Below are 18,927 nucleotides of genomic sequence, written 5' to 3' on the forward strand. Positions count from 1 at the left end.
TTTGCGTGCTACCATGAGAGTGAAGGTGATGGCCAATACCATGAGCAAGCTTAAAATGTTGCGGAGTAGCAGCTATATTTTGGCAAGTTCAAAATGACGCGAATGCTTAACAGCGCCTGCAGCACTCTGGTGTAGTAGCTGGTCAAACACTGGAGTCGGTCTAAGCTTGTGATCTTTACATTAAAGGCTTTTAATTCACTTGACACAAATCACCACCTCTTATTTTCATGACCTGCAATGACAGCTTAGAACAACGTCTAGAGAGTTTTAGCAGCCACAGACTTTCACCTTCAAGGAAGCTGGAACTCCAGTTTCAATTATAAGATGCTGCATAATAACTTTCCTGCAAAAACGGTCCTTGTGATGACAATCTTTTGAACTAAAACCTTAAAAATACCTAACTTAAAAGTTTGTCTTTGGGACTGCTGGTAGAGTCTTGTAAGTCTGCTATGAGTAATCTTTCAGTAGATGCCTGTATAGGCTTGACATCAAAATGAAAGTGAGTCACAGATTTGAGAACATGACTTTTCAATCACAAGAGTGCGACACAAAAAGCTGTTATTTGGAAAGTAAGTTTAAAAGATTAAAAATTAATAGCATATTTTAAAGTTTATTTACAGGCAGCTGATTTTTGAACATGTGTATGTTTACAGTGCATCTTAAAATACTCTATGGAAGAATAGCTTAGCAGTCCTTTAGCTAAGAGCTTGGAATAAGTACAGTAAATAAGTCCTATTATAATAGGGATTTTGGGGCAGAGTTCACGGATGGCAATACTTACCTGACTGAGACCACTGGGACTCTTGCCATTTTGTCCCATTCAGTCTATTTTTATTTTTGGCTGAGAATTGGCTGTCAATATAGTGAACACAGCATTCAGAAGTATATATCCAGGTCACAAGCAAAGCACACTTTCAGCATTTTCGTGAAATAAAAACACAAGGTGCAGTATGTATTGCTTTTGGTGTAGATGGTGTTTAGCATACTTGATGCATGGTTTTGTACATGTGTTCTAGGAATGAGTATAGTGAAACAGTTTTGGTATTGCAGAATTCAGGTCATACATAATTTTGATGTTGTGGAGCTGTTAGGTACTCTTAGGTTGTTTGGATGAGACTGTTTTATGGATGTCACCAGTAAATTAATATTGCTGCTGATGCAGACCTCCAGATAAAGTTGAATAATTTTAGTTGATTACTTTCTCAGAAGATGTAGAGAATTTCTTACTTTTTACAATTGATTAATATATTTTTATAAAAGTGTCATTCTGAGTTTTGTGTACAGGTACGGTTTAGCAATGGCAAACATTACACCTACTGTTTTGGGGTGATCGAAATGCAAGTAAAATTTTGGTCAAACATTAAAATCTGCTTATGTTTAAGGTATAGCTCTGTTGGGGTTTCTCTGAGTCATTATCGTGAGTGGGAGGGTAATGCAAACTCTCTCAATATAGGGTGTTTTTTTTTCTTCATGTGCTGCATTAACAGTTAAAATGCGTGCATCTTTTGGGGTTGGGAGGAAGGGGCAGAGGAGACAAAATTCACGGTTAAGACCGTAATAGCCCTTTGGGAAATCCCGTTTTACCAGAAAGTGGAACATTAAAAGTCTTTGCCTATATTAAGTATTACGGCATGTTTATCTCATATCATCAAAGGTTGTAAATATGTTTACATACACAATGCATACCTTAGAGTTTTTGTAGTCTGTTGAGTTATAAGATGTTGAACCACGTGTGCTCTGGATACAGTGGTGGAATAAATTTCTCATACGTGTGGGACTGTGACCGTTGAAACAATCATTACTGAAACCATATACCTTATTTCCTGTAACTAATAGCAGCTCTCTACCTATGGAATATATTAACAGTTATTCCCTTGGTTTTGGATTGTTGCTAAACTATTTTGTTGGACAGATATTTAAGCATGATCTGTAATTTATGTTGTCTGAATACGTCAATGAACAGAGCTAATTATGGCTTTCTGATGTGAGCTATGCTGATGTTTGTGAAACCACACTTACGCGTAGAAGACAGAGTGAATGTCTATTCCTTAATCATGGAAAATGGTGATTTTTCTCTACCTGTTTGGTAGTTCTGCTTAACAAAAATACCTTAGTTGGTTTTAAATCTAGAGTTTGTGAAGAAGCAATGGTTTCTGTGGCTAGTTGAACAGCTGATGTTCTTTACCAATAAAATAAATATTTTTCTACTGTTCTGTATGGTACTCAAAAACCTTTTTTAATTGAAAATTGTCGGGTCTGGCAGCACTGGCCCATTTAGGGCCTTGCAGGGGGCCACACCAGCCGGGTCACTTTTGTGCGGTGTGCTCACCTCGTGGCACGACTGAAGCGGATGACAGATGTCCTGAGTGAACGTCCCTGTGAGATGGGGGTTTGGTTAACAGGGAGAGAAATCTCATGAGGTACTTAAATTCATCAGTATTTTAATGTACATATATTAAATACTTCAGTTGTGCTCTTTGACATCCTGTGCACTTAGGATAATTTTCTTATTCCAGGTAGTTTCTTGTTGATGTATATGCTGACGAATGTGCTACTACACATACATATGGTACCTATAGAGCAACAAATTTTTCGAAGCGTGCAGTGACGCACTCCTGAGAGTCGAGCTGAGCCGCTGGAGGAACACACACAATTACTGGCTCCAAAGAGCAGCTCTTGAGAGAGGAAGCAGCGTAATGAGAAAGGGGAAGCAGATATGTTTTTCTAATATTTGTTGTTTTCTTTGAAATGGGTAAAAGAATACCTGGAGTGATTTATATCTAATTGAGGATTGCATTCCATCAGATAGGGTAACTGTTCTCAGGCCATTTATCATCAGTGTCTTTCCGAGACCTCTGAGAAGCATATAGTACGTATTTACCTTAACTTGGCGAGGTCAAGGGAAATAAAGCAAAAATAATAGATGTTATTTTTGTATGTGAACAAAACTGGAAATCATGTGGGTGAAATATGAGGTAAATGACTGTGTCCTACCTCCTCTGTGACTTTTTAAATACAAGAAGTTATTAGTTGTATTTAATACAACTTCCTTTGCATTATCAGTGTATGTTTTTAGAGCATAAGATTTATTGGCTGACTTTTTCGTTGTTCTAGATTGATCAATCCCTGAAGGAAAAATGACATATATTGTGCTGCCATCATTATTTAATATTTTCATATTTCAGTAGCATCTTAAAAAAAAAAAAAAAAAAAGAAAAAAAAAAGAAAAAAGAAAAGCATGTTATATACTGCTTTTTATGCAACACTTTTACCAAAATGAATTTGAAGGCTTTTATTGGTAATGCATACAGATTGTAGGACAAAGAATTTTAATGAGTAATATCTACATTTTGGGACACCAAGAGTCTTGTACAGAAAGCCTTTGAGCTTCAGTTCATCTCTGCAAAATTTGTCATTGCTGGTTTTTCTTCCATTCGTACTACTGCTGGGACCTATGAATGCTATTAAGAAGAATTACATAGCAAGAGCTATTTGACACATGCTCCACAATTAATCTAGTTTTGAACTGACTTTCTTGATGTAATTCAACCTAAAGGAGTTTACTGTATTGCAAAATTTGTGTGGTGTTTGCATAATGCTTTTTGTTAGTAGAAGTAAAGGTAGAAGGATCAGGCAGAATAACCTAAATGCCAGGATCTTTAAACAAGAAGGAAACCTGAGAACTTACAAAGTCTTTTACTCTCAGCATGTACATTCATTCCCTGTCACAATAAGGAACGTGCAGTGAAAACTGTTGCAAAATAGCACCAAATAGCACAGTGTTGATTCAGCTAAACCTAGTGATAAAATGGTTTCAGAACTAGTCTGATTAAGAAATTTGATCAGATATTTTATGAACAAATTACTTCACTACTGATACCAATAATGATTTCTAAATTAACTGTAATTCTTGTCAAGTGAGTGACTGACTCAGTGACATTTGCACACTTTTCATGTACCCTCACTTTTTGGGGGCTGAATTTGCAAAATACTTCCTTGTATTCCTTTGAGTTAAATTTTCTGCAACATTTGATGACAAGCATAGCATGATTAATTGCAAATTGTCCTGTAGGTGAATAGAGCATATTCTAAACGCAGTTTGTGTTTTTAGAGTAGTTATTACCCGGCAGGTTCCCTGAGTGCTTTAGAGTACAGATGCTGATTTCAGTTACATCACTGTAAATTCAGAAACTGTCTGACTTCAAAAGTGTGATTCTGAAATTAGGTCAGTGGAAAAGAGATCAGAATCTGCCTTGCTCCCTGAAAAGAAGCAAACTCCAAAATGGAGTATAGTCTCTGCTTCCAGAAAGCCATTGCTTTCTTTGGAAGGCACGTATTATCCAAAAAATAGTCTACTTGAAACAGTACGGGGGAATAAATAATAAAGCAAATTATAACTTGAAGCCAGGCTGGATTATGGCAAGAAAGGCAGAGTTTGAGATATTTATTCTCTTGCTAAGTGGTCTTTAATGATCTAGAAGTTCAGCATCTCTATTTCATCTTATACCATGGTGGGCCATTGACTCAGCCCTGTCTAGGGGTTTCTTTTTTATTTTCTGTTCTAGCTGAATTTCTTCAGCATTTGAATTTTTTGTTGTTGCCTGCCTGGTTGGTTGATCTTTTCATAGGTATGATGTTCTTGTAATTTTTCTTTTCTGTTTTCTAACCTCTCATTACAGCTTTTTTTTTTCCCATTTGAGCTGGAATTTAACTAACTTTCAAGGTTGAGGTTACAATTTAGATTTTCTTGAGAGTATGTAGTTCTCTATTGAATTCCTTCTTATTATCAGAGACTCTGAAAAGATAAGGATTACAGTCTGAAACCACTAGAAATTAAAGATCAGGAAATGGATGTACAGTTTTACAATGTACAGCCTCAATCATGAAGCCCAAGTGATGTTGGTCCTCCCTTGTTAGGGTATTTTGAGAAGGAAATCATCAGACATGCAATCATGGATGGCAAATACCTTTACAGGGTTTTGTTTTTAGCATTTTTATCTGAGGCTTTTGCTCAAAGCGTCTGAAAAGCAGCTTTCCAGTACCCCAAGACTGTGACTCATGAAGCAGATGAGCAACAGTCACAGGGTGTTCATCTTTCCCTTCGTTTTGGGCAACGTGTTTTGCTTCCTGTTTGCGAGCAGCCCCGTGGCTGAGCGGGTAGATAGCTTCCTTAGGTCTGCAATATTGTTCGGTTCCGGCCATTTGGGAGTGCTCAAAAATAATGTGGTTTACGTCTCCTTTAGGGGCCGAGCGTGTCACTTCGGTGACGATCCCAGCTCCTGGGAACGCAAGGTCGAGTGCTGGAGGTGTACGCGGGCTGCGTATCTGCAGGCTGCTCTCAGTCATGTTTCTTTAAGTCACTTAGCCTGATTGCCAGTATTGGGAACTCTTTTGGCTGAAATGTGTTTGAATTGTTCTTTAGTTTTATCTGCCACCAGGAAAAGGGCAAAGCCTATGTAAAAATGAATAAGCTACATTTTATGGACATATCCCCTAACCTATGAAAATATGATGTCTTTAAAAATGTGTTGTAAAGTCAAGCTACTTTTAAATGTCTGGTTGAAGGTGGGGGGGAAGTCAAAATACCATACTTCTAAATCCTGCACATTTAGATTGATTCAGAAATTTCAAATGGCAGGTTTTAATGGTTGAAACTAATAGGTGTGATAAGTTTGTCAATATAATTGTTAATTAGCCTTTTTGAAGTGAACCTATGAATTTAAAAAGAAAGATTAATTTCATGAGGAAAAAAAAGAAGACACCGTATAGGGCCTTGCAATACACCTCTCCTTTTTCCAATATTTTTTTCTTAATTAAAATAAGAAGGCGTATTTCTGAAGTAAAACAGTTCTTTATTGTCTTTTTCAGAATCCAAACAGGTCTGAAACACTAGGAACATGACTATTCTTCTCATTGAAGCTTTTTATGGTGGTTCACACAAACAGCTGGTGGATCTTCTTAAGGAGGAGATGGAAGAATGTGTCCTCTGCACCCTCCCTGCCAAGAAGTGGCCATGGAAAGCACGGACTGCTGCTCTCTCTTTCATGCAAACGGTACCACCTAACGCTAACTACAGGTAACCCAAGAGTTGGATAATGTCCTAGCTCAAATTGCAGAGGGGCCTTCAGCCAGGTCTCCCAAGCTGAATCTTCAGTTATGTGTATATAAATGTGTACGTGCAAGTGAATGGAAGCTTGTAATGGATAAATACAAGTTTTTCTCATTGCTTTGCCTTCTTCGGGTGTAAATATGGGAAATTGCATTGCTAGTCTTTGAAAGTCTCTTAAGAGCGGAAGTATGTGGATTCGTTTCTATGTATATACATGTATATGCACATCTTTTACATTACCAAGCAAATTCAGAAATGCTGAAAGGTTAAAACTGTGTTTTGCACAGATTAATTTGAAAGATAGCAGAGAGGTGCACAATGCTAGCTTCCTCACTCGCCCTCCCATCTATCTATTAAGAAGGCTGATTTATCAGAACATACTGTTCAGGCTGACCTAGAGGATTTAAGGGAGCAGTTTTATCTTAACAGCAGTCAGGTTCTGTAATGTGCCTGCGACTGTGGACGTCAATTATGCGCCTATGTAAGTTGTGAATTTCTATCAGCTGGGACCTGAACTGATAAAAGCCAAGTATTTAGGTCAACAGATCGCTATCACCTAGTGAGAATCAGCCACTCCAGTACCAAGCTGTCTTTAAAACCAGCCAGTTCTTTAGCCTACCTGCTTGGTGGAGATGTGGTGAGATGATGGTGTTAAGCAGCGATGTGCCGCGGGGTGCAGCGAGTGCTTCCGCCCGTGCGCCGCAGAGCGTCGCGGAGTCGGTCGTGAGCAAGCGCTCTGGCGTCATTACCCCTGCGCAGCAAGAGACCGGGATGTTTTAGCACAAGCGCTTGCCTTTCACCCGGAAAATTAACTTCAGCAGGTCTAAGCACCTCTCAGTGATGTGCTACCCAGCTATAGTTACAGCTGAGAATTGCCTCTAGTATTTGCTACTCCAAATAGGAGCAAGCAGAAATAATGGATGGGGAAGAATATGATTTTTCAAGAATAGATCGTGTTCTATAGGGGCTGCATTTAGCCATCGTGTTACCACCACAACAGTTACCCATTCTGAAGCGTATACTATGTACATATGCACGTTTTCTGTTCCTGCTTCTGACTTTCATTTCAAATAAGCTGCCATCCCAAGCAAAATATAATTATGAATTTTTCCCTGTTGGTCTCGTGCGAGGCATTTAGTGTTGGTCTCGTAGTGTTTTCCTTTTTGTAACGGTTCTGGTTTGAAGGAGTCTATATGACAAACTGTTATGTAAATCTCTCTTGTAGCACAATCGCATCCTCCAACGCAGTGCAATGTTATCTGTGTTCCTTCAAGGTCAGCAGCCCAAGCTGTCCAGCACTAACTGTATTAAACTAATCAGGCATCACTCATAGACGTACACTTCATTAGTTTAACTTACAGTTGCATTGACCTAAGATAACTTAACTCCAATTTGTCAAGTAACCCGCATCTTGGAGGGAGGGGGGGAACAGAAACAACAACAACAAAAAAAACAACCCAGCAGCTTGAAAACTCCCTTGAAGTTAATAAACTTGCAATCTGTCATAGACTTATGTGCAAATATAACCTTTACTGACAACAAATAAATCTGAGCTAACCGATAAAACATCTTAAAGAGAGGAAAGCTTTTTCTTTGCTGTAGCTGTTAGTGTGTGATCAGATGGAATCAAATAGTCAAAGTTCACAAAGATGTAATGTTTAAAAAAAGAGTATATACCATATTCTTGCATGCAGGATAAAATTTTGGGAACAAAGGCTGATGTGGCTGGTGAGAAAAAAACTAATTAGAGGTACCATCTACTTTACTTGCACATTTTTAGTGTTTGCTTTGTAATTGAATGTCTCAAGTATGGTATTAAATTGAAAGTATAAATGCATCAGACTACAGCCTAATGAGGCTGACTACTCTCTCCTGTTATAAAAAGCATTGATTAAAATTAACATTAATTCTTTTACTTGTAGCTTGCCAGTAACTGTTTAAGATCTGCTTCCCAGGTACTGGTGACTTATTGTTCATCTTAAGACAAAATTATAGAAAATTGTCAGGAGTGTATCTTTTGAATTAGCTATTTAAATATTTCAGCCTTCTTGGGAGGTAATGGGAAATCACAAACTACGTTATTTACAATATTGACGTTATTTGTGACTCATTTTCTGGAATCAAAAACTTGTTTCCAAGTCCTTTTGAGATACAGATCAATGGTGTTTCATAAATACCTTCTTTCTATGTATGCATTTAATAATCCAGAAAGGTCACAAATATTTCAAGTGCACACTTTTTTGGTAACTTTTTTGCATTGTTAAATTTTTCTTTTCAAACAGTACATTAAATCAAGATGTGGGAATGTATGTGAAATCATACTGATAGGAAGAAGTCTGATAATATTGTCATAGATCTGTATAGCAGTAGTATATGTATTTCTTAAAAATGATACTTTTACAGCTAACTATGGAAATTGTGATTTGGTAGTTTTCAAGTGATGTGCAGTGAGCTAAGTCTGAGAAGTGTTTTGGAAGGAAGAGAGCTTAAAGTGGAGAGTCATAGCTCTTAAATTCGCGTGCTCTTCTGTGACCAGTGAGTTGGGATGAGCCGGTGTATACTTCCCTGTTGGACAACAGAGTTGTCACAGGGAGATGATGTCCTCACTTTTCAAGAGGAACTCGCATAGCTACTGCGGAAGGTATCAGAGGCATACTTGCAACATTGAGTAGATATTATTTCCCTGGCTCAGTTTGCTGTATTGTTCTTCCTCTTCTTAAAAAAAAAAGAAAAAAAAAAAAAAAAGAAAAAAAAAATCTATTGTCATGACTTCATTGTGCAGTGTGTAGTTAAACCAGCTCAAATCTTCATTCATCTCCTTAAAGGAGGACAGAAACCTTGATAAGTATGGCAGTTCAGGCAGGGAGTATGTGCTCAAGCTTAGGCCATAAGGACGTTTTTTTTAAAGGGAGGATACATAGCTAGTGAGCTTGAAGCAGTCTGATATATTGATGTACTGAAGTGACAGAACTGCACATTTTTAAGAGCTTTCTTGCCTTGCTATATAGAGACTTGCAAGATTTTTCCTTTCTGCCTTAACTGGACTGAAGATGTCTGTTCCGAAGTGACATTAGTACAAGTCTCATCCATTCACAGCAGCTATTGCTATAGCAAGGGAGGGAACAAGAGACTTTTTCGAGTAATCTCTCATTTTCTATTTCTTCTCTGAAATCTATCTCTGAGTAGGAAGAGCAAGACAGTTTTGGCTGTTCTTCTCTAAGTCTTTGATTTCTAAGAAAATGTGAGATTCCTCTGTAGAAATTGTGCCTCTAGTGTTACCCTCTTTCACATCAAGAGGGAGAGGAATGCTACATTTTCTAGATGGCAATTTCCAAATTAGGGCATTTGAAATGTACTGTAAAAGGCCAGTATTACTATTTTTTTCTAGATACATTTTTTTCAGCAATTACAGAATTTTTTCTGATCGGTTTATGGAATATGGCAAAGAGGAGTGACCTATCAAAAGCTGTGCTGCTGTCACACTGCAGAGTCCTGGTATTGTTTGCTTTATCTCCCAGCTTGCCTGAGACAGCTAAATTCTTTGAAAAATTTAGATGTCTGAACTGCTCATCTAAAATTAATTTTGATTAATTTAGCACAAAGTGACTAATTGCAGAAAGTGAGTAAGAAACCTCTTAGAAATGCTTTCCTTAACTCAAAGAAAGTTCTCAAATTTGAAAGTAGTAAGTTATTACAGCATTTCCAGAAGAAATACTTGATTTGTTACTTTTCTCTTTACCATAATTCCATTGTTTATTACCATGAGGAAAAATATTTTAAAATTCAGATAAAAAAATAATCAGGATGACACACTAAACAAAAGCATTTTATTTTGCTTTCAGGCTATGCTCTATAAAAAGTATTAATTCAAAAAAAAAGTTAGTAGTATAAGTCTTAGATCTGCAAGAATGGAGGGACTAAGTGCAATATGGCTTCAAGTTTGGTCTTAATAGCACTGTTAGCTTATTTTCAAAAAATATATATAAATATAATGTGTAACATTCTACTGCCCCCCAGGTAGCTGTTCATATGAATAAAGATTTTATTTGTAACAGACTCTGGCCCTGTAATACCCCTAGGGTAAATGCTAGCATACATATACCCCTTGAAATTTGACAGCTATATTTTAAAAGACAAACTCTATGCTTTTTACATTTTACAAAAGAAAAAAATCATTTGTTTTAATTAATGAAGCTCTGAAAAAAATCTGAACGGTGTGGTGTTCAGCAATACATAGCATATTCCAAGAAAATATAATGTAGACAATTTTTTTTCCCCATAACACGTTAAGACTACTGGCTAGATTTAGGATTGTTTCAGATCTGGTGCTTTCATTGTGTTCTATAAGGGAAAAAAAAATATTATAGAGTCAGTTCTTCACTAGCTAATATACTGATGTCACCAAGACCTTCTCTTAAAAACTGTGGTGCTGTGAATTTTTATTCCAGTGAGCAACTCAGTGAATGAGTAGTCTCATTGAAAACATAACACAACTTGCCTGTGTAAGCGCTAGCAAGTTAGAGTACTTGCTGTTTTCTAGATATTTTGTTTTGTAAAAAAAATACCTGCAAGTAACGTAACCTGGGGAAGACTTTGGAAGATGTGAATCGAAGTGAGGCATGCAGACTTCACCCTTTTCACCTAAAGCTGAATACCTAGATGGCCATTTGTGCTGGGAACATTTCTGTCTCAAAAACACACATGCATGCATGCACACACCCTTGTATTTCCAGCATCTTGATCTCAACCTCTGTAATAAGCTAAGGTAATGGAGAAATATCTTCAACGATTTTTTCTCCACCTATACGTTTTTTTCTTTTTGCCCTCCAGCAATTCATATGTTCTCCCAGTGACAATAACAGCAGCAAAGATGGTCTTTATGTCAAATATCGGAAGTGTATCTTTATATAATCTCTGTGTAGGAAGAGGAATTATTTTCCCTGTGTTAGAGGTCTTCCCTGCATTTGGCCCTAATAAGAGTCAGGTAAGAAATAAATTATATGTGAGAGTAGAATGTTAGTTAAATAAAAGATAACCACTTACATACAAATTAAAAAATATTTACGTGATACTTTTCTGTATGTTTTAGGGTGTTTGTTTCTGTATATAGGTGAAGAAAACTGGAATCTCATTTATGGTATTGATTACCGGGAGTGTGTATTTTGGTGTTACTGCTAAACTTCATTACATTTGAGAATGGAACATGGCTCACCTTACCGGACCTGCTGAACAATTTGCGGCCCAGATATCTTTTAAGTTTCAAGCTATTTCTTTGTTTCTCAATGTAAGATTAAGAAATGAGCGTGCATGTGTGCATGTGCCTGTTTTCAACTGCACTTCTACGTGAGATCTGGGGGAATAGACTCCTAGAGAACAGATTGGTGCATCTTCTCTTGTACTCTGATGCTCACAGAGAGGTAAGGTGACTAAATGGAATAGCCACTATCCCCTGAAGATCTCATCTTTGATTAAAAATAAAAATAACGTGTGTGAAACATACGTATTTTCTCACCAAGTGGTACAGTGTTCATACTTTGCTGTAGAGATGTCCAAACCAGAAATAACAGGTATCCTTTATGTTAAGGAGTAAAGTACACTGAAAAAAAAATGGTATAGGAGATGCTGCTTAGTTCTGTGCTCCTCTTTTGCTCTCCCTAGCTACATAAAGGTCATTACTACTTTTATTCATTAGTGCTCAACTTGCTTGCATTTTTTTAAAACAAATGAGCGGAGTTCACGAAGGGCGGTTAACATGGGCTTGTGCAAACCCAGACACGTTCGTTCTGCCCACGCGCTGAACTAGCTGGTTGTGAGCTCGCTCCGCACTGGAGGGCCATATGGCCGCACGGGCATGGTGTTGAGCCTCAACTAATAAGCCCTACCGAGATGCAAGACACAGGCACCATGTACGGAGCTGAAACAACTTTGTGACTTCTGACCAGAGCTGGCGCCTGTCCAGCCAGCTTAGAGTGTAAGCAGAGGGGATATATGTCCATATGGAAGCGCACGGAGCTCCACAACGTAGCACAGATGATATCCTCCACGTCTATAGCCCCGGATAATAGAGGTTGTCCTGGAGGCTGAATAGAGAGTGTGAAATTCACGCTGATGAGGAGAGCTTCGAGGCAATCTTATGGTGAGGCTACGTAATGTGGGAATGTAGGTGTAAAAACGGGCTTTGTGCGGTTTAGGTTAATATCACCCCAAATCTGTTCTGAAAACTTCTTCTGAAACTGTCATCATTCAAAATAAACTTCTGAAGAAAAGCGTATTTGACCGAATTTGAGAATGATTTTTATTGGAACACTAATATAAACCAATGCATCGTTAAAAATGGCAAAAGCGTTGTTTACTGCTTGAAAATCTGCAACTAAGATATGTATTTGAATTGGAAAGATAGTGTAAATAAAGGTAACTGCTCCAGTATAAAGCCGAAGGAAAAGGTCATTTGATATTGAAAATAATAACGCTGCTGTGTTTGCTCTGCTCAGAATTAGGCTGCTAAACTTAACTTTTCAGTATCACTGAGAAAGGCTACCTGGAAGTTTTCATGAAGTCTGCTAAGGAGGTGGGATCCCCTTTGTTCAGCAGATTAATTACCTTCCTGCTGCTGTGCAAAGTGGCCAGAAGCAAAGTTCGAGCGCTTTAACTCCTTGTGCAGTATCACATTTTAAGAATGAATGTTGTTTATTCCTCGATCTGGCTGCATAAAACCTGAGAAAGACAAAACAAAACCCCCCAAAACTGCAACAACAAATAATTCTTTTGAGAAGCAGGACAAATAATTTTATAAGTAAACTACCTGAAATGTATTCAGGCAGACAGCAAAATGATCTTAAACATTCACTTTGCATTAATCAACTTTGCCTCAGATAAAATGCTGGCAGATGGTAGCTATTCATTCGAAAAGTGACAGGTTTTCTTTACATTTTTGTGTGTAAACCCCCACATGCACACTTCCCTCCAAAAAGTTTAGTTGTCTAATTTGTCCGACGTGCTTTTTTTAAAAACAGTGCAGTTATTAGGTCTTTTCACAATTTGGGTAGTTAAAAGAGGTTTTAGATTAATTTTAAATAAGAATACTTCCTTTGAAGTCAGTGGAAGTGTATATACGATTGAAATTTGGCATAAATAAGAACAGAACGATTAACACAATGCAATGGAAGGTATGGGACGGGGAAGCACACTAGCTGGAATAGTTGCATGATCTATAGATAGTGCTAATGTGAAATGACAGTTGTCCGTTTGATGTGTAAAAGATTTGCTGAAATTCCCGAAAAATATTCTGATGAGACAATGAAAGAACAGTCTGTTTTTTCAAACTGTAGCATGTGTTTTTCCTTTATGTTCTTGAGTGCCTGGGGAAATCCTTATTTTTCTTTCTAAAATGAATTTTATGAATCACCTGGAGATTTGATATTTACATTGCTAGCAGTAAAATGTAATGAAATAGTGCATTATGATTTCTACACTTAGGATTTTAATGAGTATTTTATCTGTCCTTTTAAACAGTTGCTGTGTATAGGTTTTATTTCCAGATTAGTTATAGATTACATTTCTATTTTCAAGTAACAAATATATACAGTACTATATTATAAAGAGTATGATACTTTTTTTTTCAATTCATTGTCATTCTAGTCCATAATACTCATTTGATCTTCCAAAGGGAAAGAAAGCAAGCTTTTGGTTTGCGTTTAATAAAGAGAAAATTCTTGATTTTTTTTTTCTCTGATGCTTTTTCCTAATCTCAACTATTTTTTGTACCTTAGAAATAAATAATACAAATTTTGTCAGATACTTGGTTTGCACATTATTTGATTTATAGCTTTATATTCCAGTATCATAAATAACCAGCTGTCTTAATAAGTATTTACAGCTTGGCTTGGCTTTGTGAATTAATATATAATGAAAAGAAATTTTATGTAATGCAAACTGTTTCTAGCAAAACAGTTTTGGGAAAAGGTCTACGTTAATACTGCTGTTTTCTTTTGCAAGCATTAACCTGACCCAAATGCATTAAAGGTCATCTTTCCATTAAATTCAGAAAGCCTTGTTTCAGGTTGCTAGGGACGTTCCCGTTGTCAGTCTACAATGGACCAAGAATTCTGTTAGGAAGGTTAATGTGTAGTCAACATGAAGAATAGTTTTAAACACTGTAACGTCGTTAATATAAGGCATTTTCCCCTTGGAACTGCTTCAGTGTAGCTGTTGCCTTACAGAGGAAAGGCCTGTGGTGGCGGCTGCTCCAGATCCTGCACTGAAAGGAGTAAAATTCTGATGCTGCATCCAGTTATGCAAAAATGTGTGCAAGGAAGTATCCTGAATTCATTAGTGGCTATATAAAACCTTTCATAAAAGGAGTTTTCTGAATTTCATGTAGATGGTATAATTAAAAATATTCTTGTATATAGTCACTTCTGCTATATCCCACTGATCAGAATAACCCAGTGGCACCATAACATTCTGTGACAGATTGTGAAATGGGGATAGAAAACCCTTCCAAAATAACTTCTTTGGCTTTTCTGGTATTTGCATTTTTTCATACTTTTATTAATCTTTGCTCCACTCTGAATGTTCTTTTTTTCCCTGTGTTACTTAGTTCAGCCTGAATGCAGGCCTCGCCAGTAGTACGTATCCTGACGGTATAATATTCTCTACTGTTCAATTTGTTCCGCTTCTAGTCATACTGTAACTTTTCAACCTAATTCTGTTGACTTGCCTTGAACATTTGAGTAGGTGCTTTCTCCGATGCACTTGGGTGGTATAGATTTGCCTTTTATGGAAGTCCAGGCAGTATTTCTACAGCCATTTTTTCAGGTCACCTGTGGGATGTTAACTTCTGCTGTGGACGCCAAAGAGTTTCAGTATGCATTTTGATCGTGCTGAGCCAGTCCATTAAATACCATGGTAAGGCTGGATAGGTGTTAGATTCGTAACATTCTGCATATGACTCTGTAGGCAACGTCTGTATTAACAAATAGTGCAACTTGTTATGGTTGTAGAGAGGCTGTGGAATGCAATGCTGCTCATGACCTGGCATCCACATAGAGTGTTATTTCAGGAAGTTTTATTTCAGACTAGGTGTAGTCTGGTTCTTACGGACTCAATGATGTCCCTAGGTGGTTGGAGTGCATTAAATGCTCTCCTGGAGCGTCATCTCCTGGTTTAGTTTCATCTAGAAGAATCCAGGTCATAACCTTGGAGACCACTGTGGTGTGAACTGAACAGTATGTGAGGATGGCTACAAGAGCTGTTTTGGCAGTGCTCTTCTGAATCAAACTGAAATGCTGATCTAAATTGACCCATAAACCACTTGATTTTGTGCTTTATGATGTCGTTTCTTCCCTAAATATAAAGCATATCCATTGTATGTAGTTCGATTAAGATCTATATGCCAAATTATGGTGCAGTAGAATTTATTTTATTTAATATCGACCTTTAACCCCCCCCAAACTGCAGCTGATCAGTTCATTCCCTCCCTTTTCCCCCCCTTAGACTACTAAACCTGAGAATCTTGAGGATTATACCTGTTCTTGATATGCTTTGAATCGTTATGGTTAATTTTAAGCCCCTTGAAAAAAGTTGAGAATTATGGAATTTGTCTCTGATACTAACAAAATAACCATAGGGCTTTTTTCTCATTATTCAATAACGAAGATTTTTACAAAGAAATAATTTGGCTTCTTATAACCTGCTTATTCCCTTGGACAGTATTTTTCCTGTCTTCCCTCTGTCTTTTGTCCCTGTCCATCCCTCCCTCCTGCATGTATACTCTGATGGTCCAGTGGACACAGTCATTTTAAAGAATGCTTTCCAGTTCAGAAGCACTTATTTTTTTATTGTTTAAGTTTATATCCTTGCCTACTTGTTCATCATATTTCATTTTAGCTCTCTCAATTTCCCTTTTACTTGTTGCACATTAGAGCTTATATTTCTGTCTCATAGCAGCAGGAAGAAAGAATGAAGGAAACAGCAGTGGACACAACATCGCAAACAAATACATGATTTCCATTTTGCAGAAGAACTACTACAAGAAATTTATACCTATTAGGATCATTTCTAATAGTTACTAGGATGAAAGACTTATCTATAGTGGGTCTAATGTTTCTCTCTCAGCAATTTAACCTGATGTAACTACTCAAAAGTGTTTAAACTAATAATTTATCAGGTGGTGAGAAAAACAGTCAGTGAATTATCAAATGGTAAGAAAAACAGTGGAAAAAAGAGTTATTTCAACATTAATTTTATTGTGGTTAAGTGCTATTCCTACAATGAGTTTTGTTAGCATGTATTTTCTTTTAGAATGATAATTTTTTTAACTTAGCATATTTTGCATATATTTGTCTATTTGAAATATGGAAACATTGTCTTCCTGGAATAAGTATTATGTAATAACAACATGGAGAAATTCGTGAATGTATATAATGCTATACACATTATGTATGGAAGAATTAAAAAAAATTAGAGGAGTAATTTGAGAACATCTGCAATTTTTTATTTATGTAAAAGAATATCCCATTTTTAATTAAAGATGGAATTTAAGAATGATAAATGGTACCATTATCTGGTAGCAGTTAGTTTGCAGGCAATTTTTTCCTACTGTTCTGCAGATTGCTGCAGGTTTGACAGTGCCTTTGGCTTTTGTGAGCAAAATGCATTTCATACTTGTGACAGAATAGTTGTAACTCACTAAACATGAAACAGTTATCATGCATAGCGACATCTCTATGTTTAAACCCTGAGGAATAGAATTATTTTAAACTGTGCATATGCAGAAATTTCCTGGTAATCAATTTTATTAAAAACATAACAGCTAAAAATTTTATCTGCCAAATGCATTCAGAGAAATGGTGCTAAAGATACTGAAATTATGCAAGAAGATGGGATGAATTTCAGGGGAAATTGTAACAAAGAAGATATCTTTTATTTTATTTATTTTTTTTAGAGTGAGATGTTTCCTAAATAAACTTAGAAGGGGAATTTCTCTTGCTCTAGCTATACTGTAATAAATTGTGAAAGAGCCAGAATTAGATGTTATTTCTGAAGGAAATACGCTACATCATACTGTTTACAGTGCCAGACATAACTTCTGTCTGCCTTGTAGCCATTGACAAAAAAGGAATGTGTGCTTTAGACCTGTTTTCCTTCAAGCGTGTCCAGTCCATCCTGATGTTGGCTGAGGCTGATGCTGGAGGTTAATGGACTAAGGATGGGGAAGGTACAGAGCACAGGGAGCTAGCTCCTGTGCCCATTCTTTTCTACTAACAACTTTGCTATTTTGCCACAGTTGACAGGTTTTTAAAGTATTTTGGTCTTCAGTGGTACACTGACCTTTCTTCTTTTAGCTCTAGCCCCCAAATTAGATCTTTATCTTAAAATCAACTGAGGCCAGAGTTGTTTCTGAATTATTGTTGCATCCACCAGAGTCTTAGTTGTGTGATATCAAAGTGGGAGGAAAAAGTTGGGGCCTAGTACACTGGAGATGGGTGAAATCCTCGCCTTGCCGAAACCAGCAGGAGCTTTGAGAGTGACTTTAGCTATACCAGCACTGCCATCGGGTACCGTTTCTGACCCTCAGTTACCCCATTAGAAGTTGTGACTTCACGTTTGCCTTCGTATAGTACGATTCATGCCTCGTAAGTTGGGTGTTTGTGGCTTTTCCGTGTTTCACTTGGCATGGTGTCTTTGGGATAGCAGTTGAGAGACCTCTATGGAAGAGGACCTCGTAGCTGTCTCCTCTGCACTGGTAGGTTACTGACTACTCCAGATTGTGGAGGTGGAATCTGGTTTACAAGAGTACATACTCTTGTGAGGTTTAATGGTGGCCTTGCAAAGTGTCTTGTGGCCCCAGGCTCTTTGGGAATCAAACTTTCCTCAGTGGTTTCTGGGGCTGTAGAAGCATTGAGCTCTAACATGCTTTAACACACATCTCGGGCCTTGCCCAAGAAGAGGGAAGACCTCTAGGCAGAGGTGGTGGAGAGGAATTTCAAAACAGGAAAATTCAATAGATCTCGCCCTGACTTGATGACTTTCTAGTGAGCTGAAGGTGATGTTTTTTTTGAATTAAGCATGCTCGTTAGTTTTCTGGCTCTCTGCGAAGTGAAATCTCACTGTATGTTGCAGTGGGCTGAACTCCCAGGGTCAGGATATTCTGTTTTTATAAATGATAAAATGCGTGTTGATTATCTAAATACCTGCATCAAACTGTCAAAATTCACATTTCAGGACTTGTCTCCTTAACAAGTATGAACCAGGAATAAAAAAGTTTATACACATGCAAAGCATACAAATATTAGTTTATTAAGTTAGTTGCATAAGATACTGAAGACTCAGGAGAGCTTTCAGTGGCCTCTTCAGCTTCTTTGCTGCTCCTTGCCCCATTTTTTTTTCAGTCACAGTTTGCATCTAAAGCTCCACCTGAGCCAATTATTATCTTTAGAGTCTGTCTTTTTTGTTTCTGACCACAGTTTGTGTCGAGTGGTGCTGCTCACTTTCTCCCACCCCGGGCTCATGGAAGAACCAGATTCTAAAGTTTTTTTTTTTTTTAATGGAGCGTAGGACTTAGAAGTTGTCTTGCATTGAATTACTGAAGTTCTCTTTCATCAGATTACTCATTCTGGGTGCATAGATTGAAAACAGTTGTATATATTTTGCGTATCAATACAGAAGAAATCTAAGTTTTAATGTGCTATGCTCTTATGATTAGTAGAGTATCCATTCAGTATTCAGAAGTAGGTGTTTATATTTTTAAAGTATTAATTTCCAGCATTAACAGTTGCGTAGAAGGTCATTGACACTGTGGATTGTGTGGGGTCTCT

At 37.3% G+C, this 18,927-nt stretch overlaps 1 protein-coding gene across 19 annotated transcripts in view; it reads left to right on the top strand.

The window, feature by feature from the left end:
- The window catches only part of GTDC1 (glycosyltransferase like domain containing 1), a 195,537-nt gene that overhangs the window by 58,552 nt on the left and 118,058 nt on the right, over positions 1 to 18,927 (top strand). For all 19 annotated transcript variants that reach the window (XM_064514598.1, XM_064514601.1, XM_064514597.1 and 16 more), the window contains one exon: positions 5,869 to 6,076. In XM_064514598.1, coding sequence (XP_064370668.1) covers positions 5,898 to 6,076 — 179 coding nt within the window. In that variant the 5' untranslated portion in view covers positions 5,869 to 5,897. The remainder of the gene's footprint in view (positions 1 to 5,868; positions 6,077 to 18,927) is intronic.

The sequence above is a fragment of the Dromaius novaehollandiae genome, chromosome 7 (assembly GCF_036370855.1).
Source record: "Dromaius novaehollandiae isolate bDroNov1 chromosome 7, bDroNov1.hap1, whole genome shotgun sequence".
Lineage (NCBI taxonomy): Eukaryota > Metazoa > Chordata > Aves > Casuariiformes > Dromaiidae > Dromaius > Dromaius novaehollandiae.